This window comes from Mobula birostris, chromosome 4 (genome assembly GCF_030028105.1).
Source record: "Mobula birostris isolate sMobBir1 chromosome 4, sMobBir1.hap1, whole genome shotgun sequence".
NCBI lineage: Eukaryota > Metazoa > Chordata > Chondrichthyes > Myliobatiformes > Myliobatidae > Mobula > Mobula birostris.
This window is the reverse complement of record NC_092373.1, coordinates 7,321,360-7,340,767: the sequence shown is the minus strand read 5'-3', so window position 1 is coordinate 7,340,767 and position 19,408 is coordinate 7,321,360. Positions and strand designations below refer to the sequence as shown.

General features: G+C 48.4%; 1 protein-coding gene across 1 annotated transcript in view; it reads right to left on the bottom strand.

Moving 5' to 3' along the window:
* The window catches only part of fndc3ba (fibronectin type III domain containing 3Ba), a 376,967-nt gene that overhangs the window by 279,367 nt on the left and 78,192 nt on the right, over positions 1-19,408 (bottom strand). Inside the window, exon 2 of the mRNA XM_072254884.1 lies at positions 7,653-7,790. Coding sequence (XP_072110985.1) covers positions 7,653-7,763 — 111 coding nt within the window. The 5' untranslated portion in view covers positions 7,764-7,790. The remainder of the gene's footprint in view (positions 1-7,652; positions 7,791-19,408) is intronic.

Here is a 19,408-nt window from a genome sequence, read left to right as displayed (position 1 = left end):
CCCAGGCTTGCTACATGGGCAACAGCTCGCTCTCCGTATGGTACTGACCACGCTTGCTACATGGGTAACAGCTCGCTCTCCATATTGTACCACCCAGGCTTGCTACATGGGCAACAGCTCGCTCTCCGTATGGTACTGACCACGCTTGCTACATGGGTAACAGCTCGCTCTCCATATGGTACTGCCCAGGCTTGCTACATGGGCAACAGCTCGATCTCCGTATTGTACCACCCAGGCTTGCTACATGGGCAAAAGCTCGCTCTCCATATTGTCCTGACCACGCTTGCTACATGGGCAACAGCTCGCTCTCCGTATGGTACCGCCCAGGCTTGCTACATGGGTAACAGCTCGCTCTCTGTATTGTACTGCCCAGGCTTGCTACATGGGTAACAGCTCGCTCTCCATATGGTACTGCCCAGGCTTGCTACATGGGCAACAGCTCGCTCTCCGTATTGTACTGCCCAGGCTTGCTACATGGGCAACAGCTCGCTCTCCATATGGTACTGCCCAGGCTTGCTACATGGGCAACAGCTCGATCTCCGTATTGTACCACCCAGGCTTGCTACATGGGCAACAGCTCGCTCTCCCTATGGTACCGCCCAGGCTTGCTATATGGGTAACAGCTCGCTCTCCGTATTGTACTGACCACGCTTGCTACATGGGCAACAGCTCGCTCTCCGTATTGTACTGCCCAGGCTTGCTACATGGGCAACAGCTTGCTCTCCATATGGTACTGCCCAGGCTTGCTACATGGGCAACAGCTCGCTCTCCGTATTGTACCACCCAGGCTTGCTACATGGGCAACAGCTCGCTCTCCATATTGTCCTGACCACGCTTGCTACATGGGCAAAAGCTCGTTCTCCATATTGTACTGACCACGCTTGCTACATGGGCAACAGCTCGCTCTCCATATTGTACCACCCAGGCTTGCTACATGGGCAACAGCTTGCTCTCCGTATTGTACTGCCCAGGCTTGCTACATGGGCAACAGCTCGCTCTCCGTATTGTCCTGACCACGCTTGCTACATGGGCAACAGCTCGCTCTCCGTATTGTACCACCCAGGCTTGCTACATGGGCAACAGCTCGCTCTCCGTATTGTACTGCCCAGGCTTGCTACATGGGCAACAGCTCGCTCTCCGTATTGTACCACCCAGGCTTGCTACATGGGCAACAGCTCGCTCTCCATATGGTACTGCCCAGGCTTGCTACATGGGCAACAGCTCGCTCTCCGTATTGTACCACCCAGGCTTGCTACATGGGTAACAGCTCGCTCTCCGTATTGTACTGCCCAGGCTTGCTACATGGGTAACAGCTCGCTCTCCATATGGTACTGCCCAGGCTTGCTACATGGGCAACAGCTCGCTCTCCGTATGGTACTGACCACGCTTGCTACATGGGTAACAGCTCGCTCTCCATATTGTACCACCCAGGCTTGCTACATGGGCAACAGCTCGCTCTCCGTATGGTACTGACCACGCTTGCTACATGGGTAACAGCTCGCTCTCCATATGGTACTGCCCAGGCTTGCTACATGGGCAAAAGCTCGCTCTCCATATTGTCCTGACCACGCTTGCTACATGGGCAACAGCTCGCTCTCCGTATGGTACCGCCCAGGCTTGCTACATGGGTAACAGCTCGCTCTCTGTATTGTACTGCCCAGGCTTGCTACATGGGTAACAGCTCGCTCTCCATATGGTACTGCCCAGGCTTGCTACATGGGCAACAGCTCGCTCTCCGTATTGTACTGCCCAGGCTTGCTACATGGGCAACAGCTCGCTCTCCATATGGTACTGCCCAGGCTTGCTACATGGGCAACAGCTCGATCTCCGTATTGTACCACCCAGGCTTGCTACATGGGCAACAGCTCGCTCTCCCTATGGTACCGCCCAGGCTTGCTATATGGGTAACAGCTCGCTCTCCGTATTGTACTGACCACGCTTGCTACATGGGCAACAGCTCGCTCTCCGTATTGTACTGCCCAGGCTTGCTACATGGGCAACAGCTCGCTCTCCATATAGTACTGCCCAGGCTTGCTACATGGGCAACAGCTCGCTCTCCGTATTGTACCACCCAGGCTTGCTACATGGGCAACAGCTCGCTCTCCATATTGTCCTGACCACGCTTGCTACATGGGCAAAAGCTCGTTCTCCATATTGTACTGACCACGCTTGCTACATGGGCAACAGCTCGCTCTCCATATTGTACCACCCAGGCTTGCTACATGGGCAACAGCTTGCTCTCCGTATTGTACTGCCCAGGCTTGCTACATGGGCAACAGCTCGCTCTCCGTATTGTCCTGACCACGCTTGCTACATGGGCAACAGCTCGCTCTCCGTATTGTACCACCCAGGCTTGCTACATGGGCAACAGCTCGCTCTCCGTATTGTACTGCCCAGGCTTGCTACATGGGCAACAGCTCGCTCTCCGTATTGTACCACCCAGGCTTGCTACATGGGCAACAGCTCGCTCTCCATATGGTACTGCCCAGGCTTGCTACATGGGCAACAGCTCGCTCTCCGTATTGTACCACCCAGGCTTGCTACATGGGCAACAGCTCGCTCTCCGTATGGTACTGACCACGCTTCTACATGGGCAACAGCTCGCTCTCCGTATGGTACCGCCCAGGCTTGCTACATGGGTAACAGCTCGCTCTCCGTATGGTACTGACCACGCTTGCTACATGGGCAACAGCTCGCTCTCCCTATGGTACCGCCCAGGCTTGCTACATGGGCAACAGCTCGCTCTCCGTATTGTACCACCCAGTATGGCTACATGGGCAACAGCTCGCTCTCCGTATGGTACCGCCCAGGCTTGCTATATGGGTAACAGCTCGCTCTCCGTATGGTACTGACCACGCTTGCTACATGGGCAACAGCTCGCTCTCCATATGGTACTGCCCAGGCTTGCGTATCCAGACAGCTGGGATGCAATATCTGTGGTCGACACTGACCAATGGAAGCCTCACTCAGACAGAGTGGACGCGAAAAGGATGTGTTCTGTAGTGGGAGAGAACTACAGTTTCCGAATAGAAGGATGTTTCTTTATAACAGGGATGAGGAAAATTTCTTCAGCCAGAGGGCGGGTGTTTATTTATTGAGACACAGCATGGAACCGGCCTTTTCAACTCTGCGAGCCATGCCGCCCAGTTATCCCGATTTAATCCCAGGACAATTTTAAATGAGTAATTAACCTACCGCCTTTGGACTGTGGGAGGAAACCAGAGCACCCCGGGGAAACCCACATGATCATGGGGTGAATGTACAAAACTTCTTACAGACAATGGCAGGAATGGAACCTGGATCATTGGTACTCTGTAAAACGTTGTGCTAACCACTATGGAATTCATTGCCACAGATGTCCTGATAGACAAGTTATTCAGTAATATTTAAGTTGGAGGTTAATCGGTTCTTGTTTAGTCAGGGCACCAAAGGTTATGGAGAGAAGGCAGGGGGATGGGGGGGGAGGGGTAATAAATCAGCCATGATGGAATAGTGGTGCAGACTTGATGGGCTGAATGGCCTCATTCTGCTCCTATGTCACATGGTCTTATGATTCTGACATGCAAAACTGTCTTTGAGGAGTTTCATTTAGAGCCGTTGAGCATTACAGAAAAGAAACAGGCTCTTTGGCCCATCCAGTCTACGCTGAAATATTATTCTGCCTCGTCCCATCAACCGGCAGCTGGAAGGTTGCACTATCACCCTGTGACTATGCGAGATTCTCCCAAGTCCTCTGATTCCCTCCGCCATTCCAAAGGAGTGTGGGCCAGTGAGTTAACTGGCCACTTAAGCTGTCCCTTGTGCACGGGTGAGAGGTGGAATTAATTTTTATTTAGAGACACTTCTCTTTAAATTTTTAGTTCATATAGAGATACAGCACTGTAACAGGCTCTCTGGTTGAGTGACCACCTGCCCATGTGACCAAACAGCCTATTAAGCCGGACATCTTTAGACTGTGGGAGGAAACAGGAACACCCAGAGGAAGTTCCTGCAACCTCGGGGAGAACGTACAAACTCCTTACGGGCAACGGTGAGAATTGAACCGGGCCTATATTACTGAGCCGCCCAATCCGTGGGGCGATGACAGGAATGTGCCAGGGTGCGGAATAACATGGGATCAGTGGAAGTGGGGAGCTGATGGTCAGTGTGACCTCAGTGGGGCAAAGGGCCTATGTCTGACCAAACAACACTGTCCCTGTGAGGACATGCTAGAGTTACCCAGCAGGCGGCCAATCTCTCAGAAACCAGAGAATGCAAATCACAGACACAAGAGTTTCTGCAGGTCCTGGAAATCCACAGCAACACACACAAAGTGCTGGGTTCCCAACTTTCTTTATGCCAAGGACCCCTACCATTAAACGAGGGGACCGTGAACTCCTGCACAAATTGCTGGAGGGACTCAGCAGATCAGGCAGCATCTGTGGAGAGGAACACAGCGTTGAGGTTTCGGGCTGAGACCCTCCACTAGGACTGGAAAGGAAGGTGCACAAAGCCAGAATGAGAAGGTGTGGGAGGGGAAGGAGGACAAGGTAAAAGGCGATAGGTGAAGCCAAGTGGGTGAAGGAGGAGGGGTAATAACGTAATGAGATGGGAGGCGATAGGTGGAAAAGGTGGAGGGCTGAAGAAGGAATCTGTTAAGAGAGGAGAGTGGACCATGGGAGAAAGGGTAGGAGGAGGGGCATTGAGAGAGGTGATAGGCAGGTGAACCTGAGGGGGAACTTCATCACTCAGAGAGAGGGGTGCAAGTGTGGAACGAGCTGCCAGTGGAAGTGGTGGATGTGCGTTTGATTGCAACACAAGAGAAGTTGGGATAAAAACATGAATGGGAGGGACACAGAGAGCTATGGTTAGGAGCAGATTGATGGGACCAGGCGAAATAACAGTTCAACACAGAGTAGATGGGCCAAAAGGCCTGTTTCTGTGCTGCAATGTTCTATAACTCTACGTCTCACTGATTTCCCCCTGCAGCTTGTTTCTTGCTCCCTTTGCTGAATGCTGGACGGTCTTGTGTGAATTAAATGGGAGAAAGCTCTCCCCTCCCCATGCAGGCAGGCTGAAGAGGCCTCTTGGCAGCTGGGCAGAGTTTAGAGTTGTTGCAGATGCTACCAGATGTGTCAGCTCTCCCCTCCCCTACGCAGGCAGACTGCATTCCATCGCCATGGCAGCCTGACATTTCAACAATCTGACCCACGGCTGCTCGGACGGAGCTTGTAGGTTACGTGCCAGGTTAAGCACGTCACTGCATGGAGCAATCACTCAGGGAAGGAGGAATCTCGCTCGCTCCACCTATCCGTCACAGTGCCTCAGTGTAGGCAATTCGCAGAATCCTCTTCCTAGGACATCTGACCCATATTTCTGCCCTGAGGAAGGGCAGCCTTCTTAAGACCATAAGATACCGGAGCAGCAAGGCCATTCAGCCCATCGAGCAGGCTCCATGATTCACTCGTGGATAATATTTTCAACTCCATTCTCCCCATAACCTTCAAACCCTTTACCAATGAAAAACCTATCATTCGCTGTCACAAGGCCATACGGCACAGCAGCAGAATGAGGCCATTCAGCCCATCGAGTCTGCTCCACCATTCCAAGAGCTTATCAGCCTCTGCCTTAAATCCACCCAGTGACCTGACCTCCGCAGATTCTCCACCCTCTGGCTAAAGAAATTCCTCCTCATCTCTGATCTAAATGGACGTCCTTAATTCTAAGGTTGTGCTTTGTAGTCCTAGACTCCCTGACATAGGAAACATCCTTTCCATGTCTACTCTATCTAGGGCTTTCAACATTCAATAAGTTTCACTGTGATCTCCCTCATTCTTCTAAATTCCAGCGAGTACAGTTCATCGAACACTCCATCCTGCTGATTCCCGGAATCATACTTGTGAACCACCTCGAAACCCTCTCCAAAGTAAACACACCTTTTATTAAATAAGGGGCCCAAAGCTGTTCACAATACTCCATGTGAGATCTCACCAGTGCCTCAGGATGCTGCCTAGGTTAGAGAGCATACCTTATGAGGAAAGGCTGAGCGAACTGCGGCTCTCCTCTTCGTAGTGAAGGAGGATGAGAGGTGACCCGATAGAGATGTACAAGATGTTAAGAGGCATTGATAAAATGGATAGCCTGCACTTCTTCCCAGGGCAGAAACTGTCAATGCAAGAGGCCATAATTTTAAGACCATTGGTTGGGTGAAAGTACATAGGGTGGATATCAGAATGAAATCTTTAACACACAGAGTGGTGAGTGAGTGAACGTGCTGCCGGGGAGGTAGTAGAGATGGACACATTAGAAACACTGAGGTTAGCACCTGGCGGAAAGAAAAGTGGAGGGAAAAAATGGATTGATCTTGTAATAGGTTTATGTGGGTTGGCGCAACATCCTGGGTCGAACGGCCTGTACTGTGTGGTGTGTGTATTTTGTTCTATAACCAGAATTTCAGCGACAATCTGTGGCAACAAATTCCACTGATTCGCCAATCCCTGCCTGAAGAAATTCCTCCTCATCTGAGGGTCCCAGCTTCTGAAGCCAATCAACCCCTGCTGGGACATAGCCACCAGAGTCCTCTGAAATGAATGAAAGGTTGATTGGCCCAGTGACTTCCATTGTCACCATGATTTTCCCGGTGGAGTTCCTTCCTCTCCCAAGGACAGGGTCTTTGGAATTTCAGTTGCTGCTTCTGCAGCTCTTCACAAGGTGGGTTTTGCCAGCACCACGCCCAACCCTCCTCTTTCACAACTGGGCTTGGCACCATAGAAACGTAGAAAACCTACAGCACAATACAGGCCCTTCGGCCCACAAAGCTGTGCTGAACATGTCCTTACCCGAGAAATTACCAAGGGTTACCCACAGCCCTCTATTTTTCTGAGCTCCATATACCTGTCCAGGAGCCTCTTAAAAGACCCTATCATATCTGCCTCCACCACAGTTGCCAGCACGCATTCACCACTCTCTGCATAAAAAACTTACCCTGATATCTCCTCTGTACTTAGTGCCAAGCACCTTAAAACTGTGCACTCTTGTGCTAGCCATTTCAGCCCTGGGAAAAAGCCTCTGACTATCCACACAATCAATGCCTCTCGTCCTCTGTCGCTCCAAGGCACAAAGGCCGAGTTCACTCAACCTATTCTCATAAGGCAATATTCCCTGATCCAGGCAACATTCTTGTAAATCTCCTCTGCACCCTTCCTATGGTTTCCACATCCTTCCTATAGTGAGGCAACCAGAACTAAGCACAGTACTCCAAGTGGGGTCTGACCAGGGTCCTATATAATGATGCCACAGCTTATGGACTCACTTTTAAGGATTCTACAACTCCTGTTCTCGATATTTATTTATTTGTGTGTGTGTCTGTGTGTGCGTGTGTAGGTATATATGTGACCACGTATGACTTAGTATTTGCACAATTTGTTGTCTTTTGCACATTGGTTGCTTGTCCGTGTCTGTCAAGTGCAGGTTTTCATTGATTCTATTGTGTTTCTTTCTACTTACTGTGAATGGCTGCAAGAAACTGAATCTCAGATTGTATGTTTCTGGTGATGTATACACTTTGATCATCAATTAAATTGGGAATAGCTGGGTAGAAACCATGGTCAGCATTAACTGGTCAGGCCGAAGGGCCTGAATATATGCTGTACTGCTTTGTGACTGAGACTCACCTGCTGTGGTCCATCGCCATTGACTAGGTGTGGGATCATGGTGACGTCTCCATTCAGCAGAGGAGGGAGCTCCAAAGGGATCTGATCTGTCATCATCATCGTGACATACATTCATGGAGAATTCCGGGGAACCACTTCCTGCGGACAAACAACACAACAGTGGACAGGTTAGACAGTCGCAGGATCGGTAGAACAGAAAATGGTCGATCGACCCTGTTAAGACATAGGGAAGATATTGTAAACTCTATGGTCCCTCAGTGTATTTAAGGGCAGCGTGGTAGTGCAGTGGTTCAAGTTCAATTCCCACCACAGTCCGTAGGTAGGTTCTTCCTGTGACCATGTGGCTTTCCTCTGGGTGCTCCAGTTTCCTCCCTCATTCCAAACATGTACCAGTTAGTAAGTTAATTGGTCACACAGGTGTAATTGGGTGGCGTGGGATCATTGGACCTGTTACCATGTTGTGAGGCTCTACCTAAATAAATAAAATAAAAGTACAGCTGTACACCTGCAAATATCTAATCAGCCAATCATGTGGCAACAACTCAATGTACAAAAGCATACAGACATGGTCAAGAGGTTCAGTTGTTATTCAGACCAAACATCAGAATGGGGAAGGAATGTGATCTAAGTGACTTTGACCATGGAATGATGGTTGGTGCCAGGCGGGGTGGCTTGAGTATCTCAGAAACTGCTGACCTCCTGGGACTTTCACACCACAGTCTCCAGAGTTTATAAAGAACGGTGCAAAAAACAAAAAAAATCCAGTGAGTGGCAGTGCTTTGGGTGAAAACACTTTGTTAATGACAGAGGTCAGAGGAGAATGGCCAGACTGGTTCAAGCGGACAGGAAGGTGACAGTAATTCTCATAACAACACATTACAACAGTGGTGTGCAGAAGAGCATCTCTGAACACACAACACGTCAGACGTTGAAGTGGATGGGCTACAGCAGCAGAAGACCATGAACATACATTCAGTGGCCACTTTATTAGGTACAGGAGCTAGCTGATGGAGTGACCCATTGAGTATAGAAAAGTAGAGCACAGTGCAGGCCATTCGGCTCCTTACATCTATGCCAGCTTCAAACAGCAACCTTCTTATTCCTCTATAACATGTTCCTTCTTGCCTGCCCTCTCTCTGACACACACACACAAAGTAGCCAACATAACCAAAGATCCCACGCACCCCAGACATTTTTTCTTCTTCTTCCCCCCTGCCCCCCCGTTACATTGGGTAGAGGATACCCATATCAAGGCGCCAGGACAATTTCTATCTGCTGTGAGAAAACTGTTGAATAGTATGATAAGATGGAGTCTTGACCTCGCAATCTATCTCGTTATGATCTATGGAAAGAAGTGTTCACCCTGGAGAAGCTCCAGAACAGGTTCAACAACTGGATGGTTGAAGAAAAACTGGGAAATTGGGTTGTTACTGTTGGATGGACCAAGGTCCAGTGAAAAACCTTTGTTTTTCATACCACCTATACAGATCATTTCATCACAACAGGACATTGAGGCACTGCAGGGGAAATCAATAACAGAATGCAGAATAGAGTCGCATTTAGCTTAAAACTATTACAGTGCCAGCAACAGGGGTTCGATTCCCACTGCTGTCTGTAAGGAGTTTGTACGTTTTCCCCGTGACCGTGTGAGTTTCTCTCCATATCCCAAAGACGTACCAACTTGTAGGTAACTGGTCACGTGGGTGCAATCGGGCAGCATGGGGTTGCTGGGCTGGAAGGGCCGGTTAGCGGGCTGTATAGGTAAATAGCGAATGCAGAATGAAATGCTATAGCTACAGAGATAGCAGACGGTAAGGTGCAGGATCAGGAGGTGCCACGGGAGTGTAGCGGTTAGCGTAATGCCACTACACCTTGGGGTGTTCCAGAGTTTGGAGTGCAACCCCGGTGCCGTCCGTAAGGAGTCTCTATACGTCCTCACCCATGAAATCCGCGGGTTTTCCCCAGGCGCTCCAGTTTCCTCCCACAGTCCAAATAACTACCGGGTAGGTTAAATGGTTATGGTAAGTTGTTCCGTAATTAGGTCAGGGTGCGTCGGGGTGTTGGGGGTGGCGCAGCTCGAAGGGCCGACTCCGTGCTGTGTCGCGAAATAAATAACAAAGTAGAAAGTGGGGTCTGAAATCCACCTCATCATGTTAGGGGATTGTTCAATAGCTTCATAATGGTGGAAGGGAATTCGCGGTTCTGGTGGTATACCACTTCAGGCTCCTGTACCTCCTCTCCAAAGTCCAACGGGGAAGTTTGCACACAGGCAACTTGGAACATTGGGCTGAACAAGAGTAGGATGGTCTTGTCAGATGATTGGTGGGGCCACACTTGGAGAACCAGGCACAGCTTTGGTCACCTTTTTTCAGGAAGAACGTCCTTGCACTGTGGACGGTTGAGATACACCTCACCAGGTCAACTCAAAGTCAAAGTAAATTAATTATCAAAGAACATGGATGTCACCATTTACAATCCTGGGATTCGTTTTTCTTGAGGGCATTTACATGAAAATAAAGAATACAATCGAATTTATAAAAAAACTTACATCAACACCTCCAAGAGGACCACGACCTTGTCGTCGGGTTTGGAGGCTTGTGTGCCTCAATGACCAGAGAGCTACGTTGGCTGGAGACAAGGCTTTATGCTTTGGCTCTTGGTAGGATCACCCATGTCAACAGATCAAAGGTTCAGGGGGATCAGCACAGGGCTAATGACCCTGGTTGGTCAAACAAAGCTGTTACAGAAACAGCGATGAAGAATCCTTCTACCTCCGTGTGCAATGGTATGGCCAAGTATGGACAGAGGTGGAGGACCTTCATTGCTGGCCTAAACGCCAGTGGCGTACTGAGCAGTAAGTAAGCACTCATAAACAATGACTGACATACGGCCAATGTGCAAAAGAAGACAAATTGTCCAAATAAAAGAGAAATAAATAACACTGAGAATATGAGTTTTAAAGAAACCTTGACCGTGAACCTGCAGGTTGTGAAATCAGTTCGGTGTTGAGCTAAGTGAAATTAGCCACACTGGTTCAGGAGTCTGAATCCATGGTTCCTTAAAGTTGTTATAGATGGGGGGGGGTGGCAATGGGGACAAGATCTTGCTGCCTATTAAGTGCTCCCAATGGCAAGTGCCTCAAATAGCCTCTGGCAACTGAGCCTAGCTCCTGGCATTCACAAGTGCCATAGCTACTAAGCCTGGTGGAACCATTTCTACTGACAGGAGAAAGGGCAAAGGTAGGTTACTGACACCTTAAACCCAATCACTTTGGGCAGATGGGGTTTGTCAGCCATGGTTGGCAGCTCATCTATGAGAAGGAAGTCTCCCATCTCAAACCTTTCCTGCCTTGCAGCTATACACGCTTCAGGAATAAATCTCCAGGGAAAAATCCGGAGCTGGAGTCTCCAAGACAGAACTACATTGAGCACAATGCTGACCGGCAACTCCTGCGATGCTGCTGGTGCCAATCTGTACCATTCCTTTGAGTTCATTAGCTGTGTGGAGAGGGAGAGCTCATTCTCCATATCGTAGTGCCCAGGCTTGCGTATCTGGACAGCTAGGACACAACGTCCATGGTCAGCCCCGACGGAGGTCTCAGGAGCCTGATGGTTGAAGGGTAATAACTGTTCCTGAACCTGCTGGTGTGAGAGCTGAGGCTCCTGGACCTTCTGCTCAATGATAGTCGCGAGAAGAGAGATGGCCTAGATGGTGGGGGTCCTTGATGATGGGACGCTGCTTTCTTGTGGCAGTGCTCCTTGTAAATGTGCTCAATGGTGGGGAGGGCTTTCCCTGTGATGGACTCCATGGATGAAGCATTCATACTTGAAGTGGGGCTGTTATACTCACTGGAAGTATGAGAGATAATCTTACTGAAATGATCCAATGGATTAATCAGGGAGGAAGTACAAAGACCTGAGTTCCCACACCAGCAGCTTCAGGAACAGCTACGTCATTACAAAATCATGTTCTTGACCAAGCTGCACAACCTCACCCTACCTCAAAAACAGAACACTGCAAACCACCTCTTGCCTTTCTCTCCGACTCAACTTTCCATTTTCCTATCATTCATATCCTATCTAAGAGTCTCTTAAATGCCCCTGATGTATCTGCCTCTACTGCCATACATTCCATACCTCCATCACTCTTGTTGTAGAAAACCTATCTCTAATAATGAACATTTAATCGTACTGACCAGTACAGGCCCTTCGGCCGACAATATTGTACCAACTTCCGGTAATTCCCTCCCTTCCCTTCCTCTATCCCTATTTCACTCTGCTCCGCCCCAGCTGCCTATCACCTCCCTCATGGTTCCGCCTCCTTCTACTACCCATTGTGTTTTCCCCATTCCTTCTTCACCTTTCCTGCCTATCCCCTCCCCCACCCCTTTATCTTCCCCCTTACTGGTTTTTCACCTGGAACCTTCCAGCCTTCTCCTTCCCACCATCCCCGCACCTTCTTTATAGGGCCTCTGCCCCTTCCCTCTTCAGTCCTGACGAAGAGTTCCGGCCCGAAACGTCGACTCATATGTTTCCACGGATGCTGCCCGACCTGCTGAGTTCCTCCAGCGTGTTGTGAGTGTTACCAACAATATTGTGCCAGCTTATCTCTGAGTACCTCTTTTTTTTTCATTGATGTCTGGTTTTGCACAGTCTCCTCACTGTCCAGTATAATTGATGCTCTGAGTGTTGACTGTACCTGTGTGTTTTTGTTGCAGCTGCAAGCCTTTTCATTGTTCCTGTACTCAACGTACCTGCGCACAAGACAATCAACTCAACATCGAACATAGAACAGTACAGCAGTGTATAGGCCCTTCGTCTCCTGATGCTGAGCCAACTTTTTAACCTCCTCTAAGATCAATCTAACCCTTCTCTCCCACATAACCCCCCATCTTTCTTTCATCTACGTACCTATCTTGATTCCTAATGGGGGTATCCAGGACTAGTGGTGTACTTTCCGAAGAACAGGGTCATCCATTGAGTTGGAGACGAGGAGGAATTTCTTGGAGAGAATATTGGTCATGAATCTTTGTAACTTTCTTCCCAAGTCACAAAATAGATTGACATTGTCTATCTATTCAGAACGCAGACAACGAAGTATTTCTTTTCACAAACACAAGGAAATCTGCAGATGCTGGAATTTCAAGCAACACACATAAATTTCTTTTGTACTGTTTTTGTGGAATTCATTGCCACAGATGGCTGTGGAGTCCAAGTCATTTAAAGCAGAGGTTGATAGCTTCTTGATTAATCAAGGTGTCAAAGGTTATGGGGAGAAGGCAGAAGAACAGGGTTGAGAGGAATAATAAATGGGGGAGCAGACTCAATGGGCCGAATGGCCTAATTCTGGTCTTATCTCAACTTGCCATATTCCACCTCTGGGATAGTACCTTCAGCTGACTAGGGCCCAGGAATTCTAACATGACAGCCAACACCATCCGTTCCAAACCCCTCCACTCTCCATCTACTCGCTGTCTAAGACTTGTGCCACTTGTCTTAATACCTCCTTTGTGTGGGCTTCATTGTGTAACCATCCAAGGTACTGCAAAGTTGCCACAGAAATGTGAGTCACTTGAATAAAATATTTAACGTATGTTATTTATTTAGAGACGCAACGTGGAACAGGCAGGCCCTTCCAGCCCAAGAGCTGTATCGCACGCACCTATTTAACACAAGCCTAAACAGAGAACATTTTACAATGACCAATTAACTTTCTAATCAATACGCCTTTGAACTGTGAGAAGACACCTACACGCACAAGAGAAAAACATACAAACTTTCTTACGGAGGACTGAACTCAAAGCTCTGACCCCTGTATGAGTGTCTCCTGCGGCTGCCTCCTATCTGAGTTGGAGATGTGGGCCTCTGGATTGCAATCAGCCTATCCCACTGCACAGGGCTGTCCACCTCCCCTCTGCGTCCTGGACAAGTTGGCCAAGGACTAGCCCCTTGCAGAGATGTACTGAAACATTGCCAAGTCTGTGATTACGGCCAGCGGTTGCCATGGTGACCACTGGAAACCCAGGCGATGCACACAGCTGTTGCTGTGGTTACAGGTGGAGGACTCTTAAGGTTTGTAGTATTAACTTACCAGAATCTTTTGCTTCCCTCTCCTCTCCCCAGCCCTAAGTCTCGGGGGGGGAAGGGTGATCATTCTTCCTTGACGAGCAATCTGTCACTTTGCTGCAGGTGGGCGGCTTTGGGCCTTGACTTGTGCTGCGCCCCTGCCTGTCTCGACTTTATCCTGCCTGTCGTGGCTTGAGACCACAGTGCCGCAGTGTTTACAAGAGGTACAGACAGTCACAGGCCAATCAGCCCCTTTGTGACTGTACAGCTAACTTTACACCACTTGTACAGACACAAACTCTCCTTACAGCCCAACAGCAGGGATTGGAATTGGAATTTGTAGAATTGGATTTTTATTGCCACACATACAGTACAAAGCTTGTCTTAGCATACTGTTCATACAGATCAGATCATTACTCAGAAAATTGAGGTAGAAACGAGGGCGAACAATACCAATGCAGAATCAAGTGACACAGTTACAGAGAAGTAAGATGCAAGTTCTTAACGAGGTAAGTTGTGAAGTCCTGAGTTAAATATTTTGTACTAAGGAACCGTTTAACAGTCTGTTATCAGCAGGATAGAAGCTGTAGCTGTCCTTGGCTCCTCAAGGCTGTTATAGCCGTAGGATGTTAGTGGGGACAAGCTCCCACTACCTACTGAATGCTCTCAGTGATGTGCGTCTCAAGTAGCCTCTGACAACCACGTCCAGCTCCTGGCCTTCACGTGTGGCTTAGCTATTAAAACCTGGCAGAACCATCTCTACTGACAGCAGAAGGGGCAAAGGTGGGTTACTGGCACCTTAAAACCAGTCGCTTTGGGCAGATGCAGCTCATCAGACACAGTAGGCAGCTTACCTAGGAGAAGGGAAACTCTGATCTCAAACCTCCACTACCTGCACTACACCTACTCATGGGGAAGGCTTTGGGAGTAAACCCCGTGGAAAAATCTGGAGCTGGCGTCCCTATGGCAGACCTATGTTGAGTTCAACCAAGACTGGCAACTCCTACAAAGCCGCTGATGGCAAACCGTATCGGTCTCCGCTGTTCCTATGGATCAGTCAGCCGTGTGGAGAGGGGAGCCCGCTGCACGGGCAACAGCTTGCTCTCCACATCATATTCTGCTGCCTTGCATATGACGAAGACAGCAAGGACACAACATCCAAAGACACACAGATGAATAGATTAATTGGTCACATGGTGTAATTGGGCGGCACGGTCTTATTGGGTTGGAGAGATTTGTTACCTTACCTCATCTCTAAATAAAACATGATTTGTAGGCCAAAGAGATACAGTGCAAAGCTCATCTCGTATACTGTTCACACAGATCAGATCATTACATAGCACAAGGAAAAACAATAACATTGAAGAATAAAGTGTTACAGAGAGCGTGCAGCGCAGGCAGATAGTGAGGTGCAAGGTCAGAACGAGGTAGATTGTGTCGTCAAATGAAAGGCCTTGGCCTGAAACGTTGACTGTTCACTCATTTCACCAGATCTTAAAAACAAAATACTCTGCAGATGCTGGGGTCAAGGCAACACGCACAACACGCTGGACGAACTCAGCAGGCCGGAAACGAACAGTCAACGTTTTGGGCCGAGACCCTTCGTCAGGACTGAAGAGGGAGGGGGCAGAGGCCCGATAAAGAAGGTGGGGGGAGGGTGGAAGGTTCCAGGTAAAAAACCAGTAAGGGGAAAGATCAAGGGGCCGGGGAGGGGAAGCAGGGAGGGGATAGGCAGGAAAGGTGAAGAAGGGATAGGGGAAAACACAATGGGTAGCAGAAGGAGGCGGAACCATGAGGGAGGTGATAGGCAGCTGGAGGAGGGGGCAGACTGAAACTGGGATAGGGGAAGGGAGGGGAAGGGAATTACCGGAAGTTGGAGAATTCAATGTTCATACCAAGGGGCTGGAGACTACCCAGACGGTATATGAAGTGTTGCTGCTCCAACCTGAGTTTGGCCTCATCATGGCAGTAGAGGAGGCCATGTATGGACATATTTGAATGGAAATGTACACAAAAGGCCTCAGTAAGAGTGATAAACACAAAATACTCTGCAGATGCTGGGGTCAAAACAACACACACAACATACTGGAGGAACTCAGCAGGTCGGGCAGCATCCGTGGAAACGAACAGTCAACGTTTCGGGCCAGAACCCTTCGTCAGGACTGAAGAGGGAGGGGGCAGGGGCCCAATAAAGAAGGTGGGGGAGGGTGGGAAGGAGAAGGCTGGAAGGTTCCAGGTGAAGAACCAGTAAGGGGAAAGATAAAGGGGTGGGGGAAGGGAAGCAGGGAGGGGATAAATTGGAAGAATGGGTAAAAAAAATGTGGCAGATGGAATACAATGTAGGGAAATGTATGATAATACATTTTGGTAAAAGGAACAATAGTGCAGACTATTATCTAAAAGGGTGGAAAACATCCAAACATCAGAGAGGGACTTAGGAGTCCTCATGCAAGACTCCCAGAAGATTAATTTACAGGTTGAGTCTGTGGTAAAGAAGCCAAAGGCAATGTTGGCATTTATTTCAAGGAGAATAGAATGGAAAAGCAAGGAGATATTGCTGAGGCATTATGAGACACTAGTCAGGGCGCACTTGGAGTATTGTCAACAGTTTTGGGCCCCATATCTCAGAAATGATGTGTTGTCATTGGAGAGAGTCCAGAGGAGGTTCATGAGAATGATTCCGGGAATGAAGGGGTTAACATATGAGGAGTGTTTGGCAGCTTTGGGCCTGTATTCATTGGAATTTAGAAGAATGTGGGGGAATTTAGAAGAATGCAGGTGGGGATTTCATTGAAACCTACCTAATATTGAAAGGACTACATAAGGTGGATGTGGAGAGGATGTTTCCTATGTTGATGGCCAGGGTAGTGAACCTGTGGAATGCTCTGTCACAGACAGCTGTGGAGTCCAAGACCGTGGGTATACCTTAAGTGAAAATTGATAATTTCCTGAATGGTCAGGGCATCAAAGGTTATGGCGAGAAGGCAGGTGTATGGGGTAGACTGGGATCTGCGATCTGCCATGATGGAATGGCAGAGCAGACTCGATGGCTGAATGGTCTAATTCAGCTCCTATGTCTTATAGTCTTATATAAGATAGCAAGCACGTATAAGATATCAGTAAAAACGTCACACAAAAAAAATAGTCCAAGACCCTGAATCCATGAATGTTGCAGCAGTCTGCAATCGAACACAATCTGGCTTGTCTTCAGCCGTGTGAACACTGGGGGGCAGCACCGACTCCAGCTGGGACCCTGCACCCCACTGTCTCTGGTTCAGAGCACCGATTTCAACGTCCCTCTCCTGGGCGGCTGTGAACAGGCAACACCGTGACTTGAGGCCTAGTGCTCGTTACAAGCAAGGCCACACATCTCCCCCGCTGTCCACCAGTCAATCAGTGATGGACTTCGAGCATTCCACATTAACAATGTCCAACAGGGTCTTGCATTTGCTCATTGCACCCCACTGCGATCGAACGTGCTGCCACCCTACGAGCCTAGACCATCTGTGAAAAGGCATCATCCATCATTAAGGACCGCCATCACCCAGGGCATGCCTTCTTCTCATTGCTACTGTCAGGAAGGAGGTACAGCAGTCTGAAGACACACACTCAACAGTTCAGATTTCTGAAATAACAAGGAATCAATGAACACTACCGAACACATTTGTTTTCTGTTTTTGCTCTCCTTTTGCACTACTTACTGAATTGAATATTTTATATATATATTTTGTTTTCTTACTGTAATTGATAGTTTTCATTATTATGTATCACAGCGTACTGGTGCTGTAATACAACAAATTTCATGAGATATGAAGTGATACTAAGCCAGATGCTAATTCTGGTTCTGACTCCAAGGCCTTGACGTGGTAGATGATGTCCTCGTCTGGCCTGGTTTGATGTTTAATCGTCAGTAAAAACTCAAACACAAGAGGGTGCAACTACAGATAACAGCCAGACACTCAAGGCTAAGTAGAAAACAATTCTACTCTACACTCAATGCAAGGTGCAGCCATAACTGTATTGCAAGAAACACCGCAGCCAATCTATACACAGCAAGGTCCCACCCATGGAATGGTGACGGAGGGTAAAGGACAGAAGCAGGTTGGTACAGTAGCACAACGCTTTACAATCCGGGTTCAACTCCCCACGGCTCTCCGTAAGGAGTTAGTACATTGTGCGCGTGGTCATGTGGCTTGCCTCCGGGCAGTCCAGTTTCCTCCAAAGCCATATTGATTCAGGTTAGGAAGCCGTGGACACGCTATGTTGGTAGCAGAAGCATGGAACACTTGCGGGTTGCCCCCAGCAGATTCTTGGACTGTGTTGGTCATTAACACAAACGACGCATTTCATGGTACTTTCAATGTTGAGGTTTCCACGTGATTGACAATGCCAAACTATTGGACACTTCAAGGTCCGTTGCTCTTCTAAGAGTGGACATGAGGTTGTGCAGAGTACAAAGCTGGCCTCCGTTCAGCTTCTCATCTCAAACAACCACTAAGGAGACACACCAGCATCTTTATTTCGTTAGGAGTCTGAGATCTGTTGTGACCAAAGACCTGCAAATTGTCAGAATCAGAATCAGGTTTATCGTCACTGAACTATGTCGTAAAATTTGTATATTTGCAGCAGCAGTGCAGTTCAAACATAAAATTACAATAAGAATATAGAAAATATAAAAAAAAAGTGCATAAAGAGAGCAAAATAGTGAAGTGGTGTTCATGGACTGTTCAGAGAGCTGATGACTGAGGAGAAGGCATGACTCTTAAAACATTGAGTGTGGCTTATCAGATCCCTGTACCTCCCCTGATGGCAGGGATGAGAAGGGGGTATGTTATGGAGGAGAACACTCTGATCGGTTGTATCACTGCCAGGTATGAAGGCTCCAACGTACAGGATCCAAAGAAGCCGCAGAGGGTTGTAGACTCAACCATGGGCGTAACACTCCCCATCATTGAGGACATCTTCCAAAGGTGATGCCTCAAGAATGCAGGTTGTATCACTGAGGTCCCTCACCACCTGGTACCAGACGGCACAGTCTCAGAACAGAAGGACGTTCATTTGCGACAGAGACGAGGAGGAATTTCTTTAACCAGAGGGTGATGAATCTGTGGAACTCACTGCCACAGACAGCTGCAGAGACCAAGTCATTGGGTATATTTAAATCGGGGATTGATTAGTAACGGTGTCAAAGGTTACGGGGAAAAGGCAGGAGAATGGGTTTTAGAGGAATAATATATCAGCCACAATGGAATGGTGGAGCAGACTCAATGGGCTAAATGGCCTAATTCTGCCCTCTTCCTGATACTAACGTTGGCAAGGGGGTACAGGAGCCTGAAGGCACACACTCAGCGATTCAGGATTAGCTTCTTCCCTGTCATCATCAGATTGCTGAATGCATGAACACTACTGCATTATTCTTTTGTTTCTGAACTCTTTCCTTATTTTTGTAGTTTGTAGGCCTTTATTTCTTTGTGCTATACGACTGACAAATTGCACGTCATACGTCAGTGGTTATAAAGCTGATTCTGATTCTGCAACGCGCCATGGTGAAGACTGGTGCCCTCCCAAATCCCACAATGGCAAGTTAACACATCAACAGGACAGAAGCCAAAGAGGACCAACCATGACCTTTCGCTGCTGTTTTAACAAATGTTAATTGAGATCTCTCTCAGAACATTAGGAGCTGTAAGT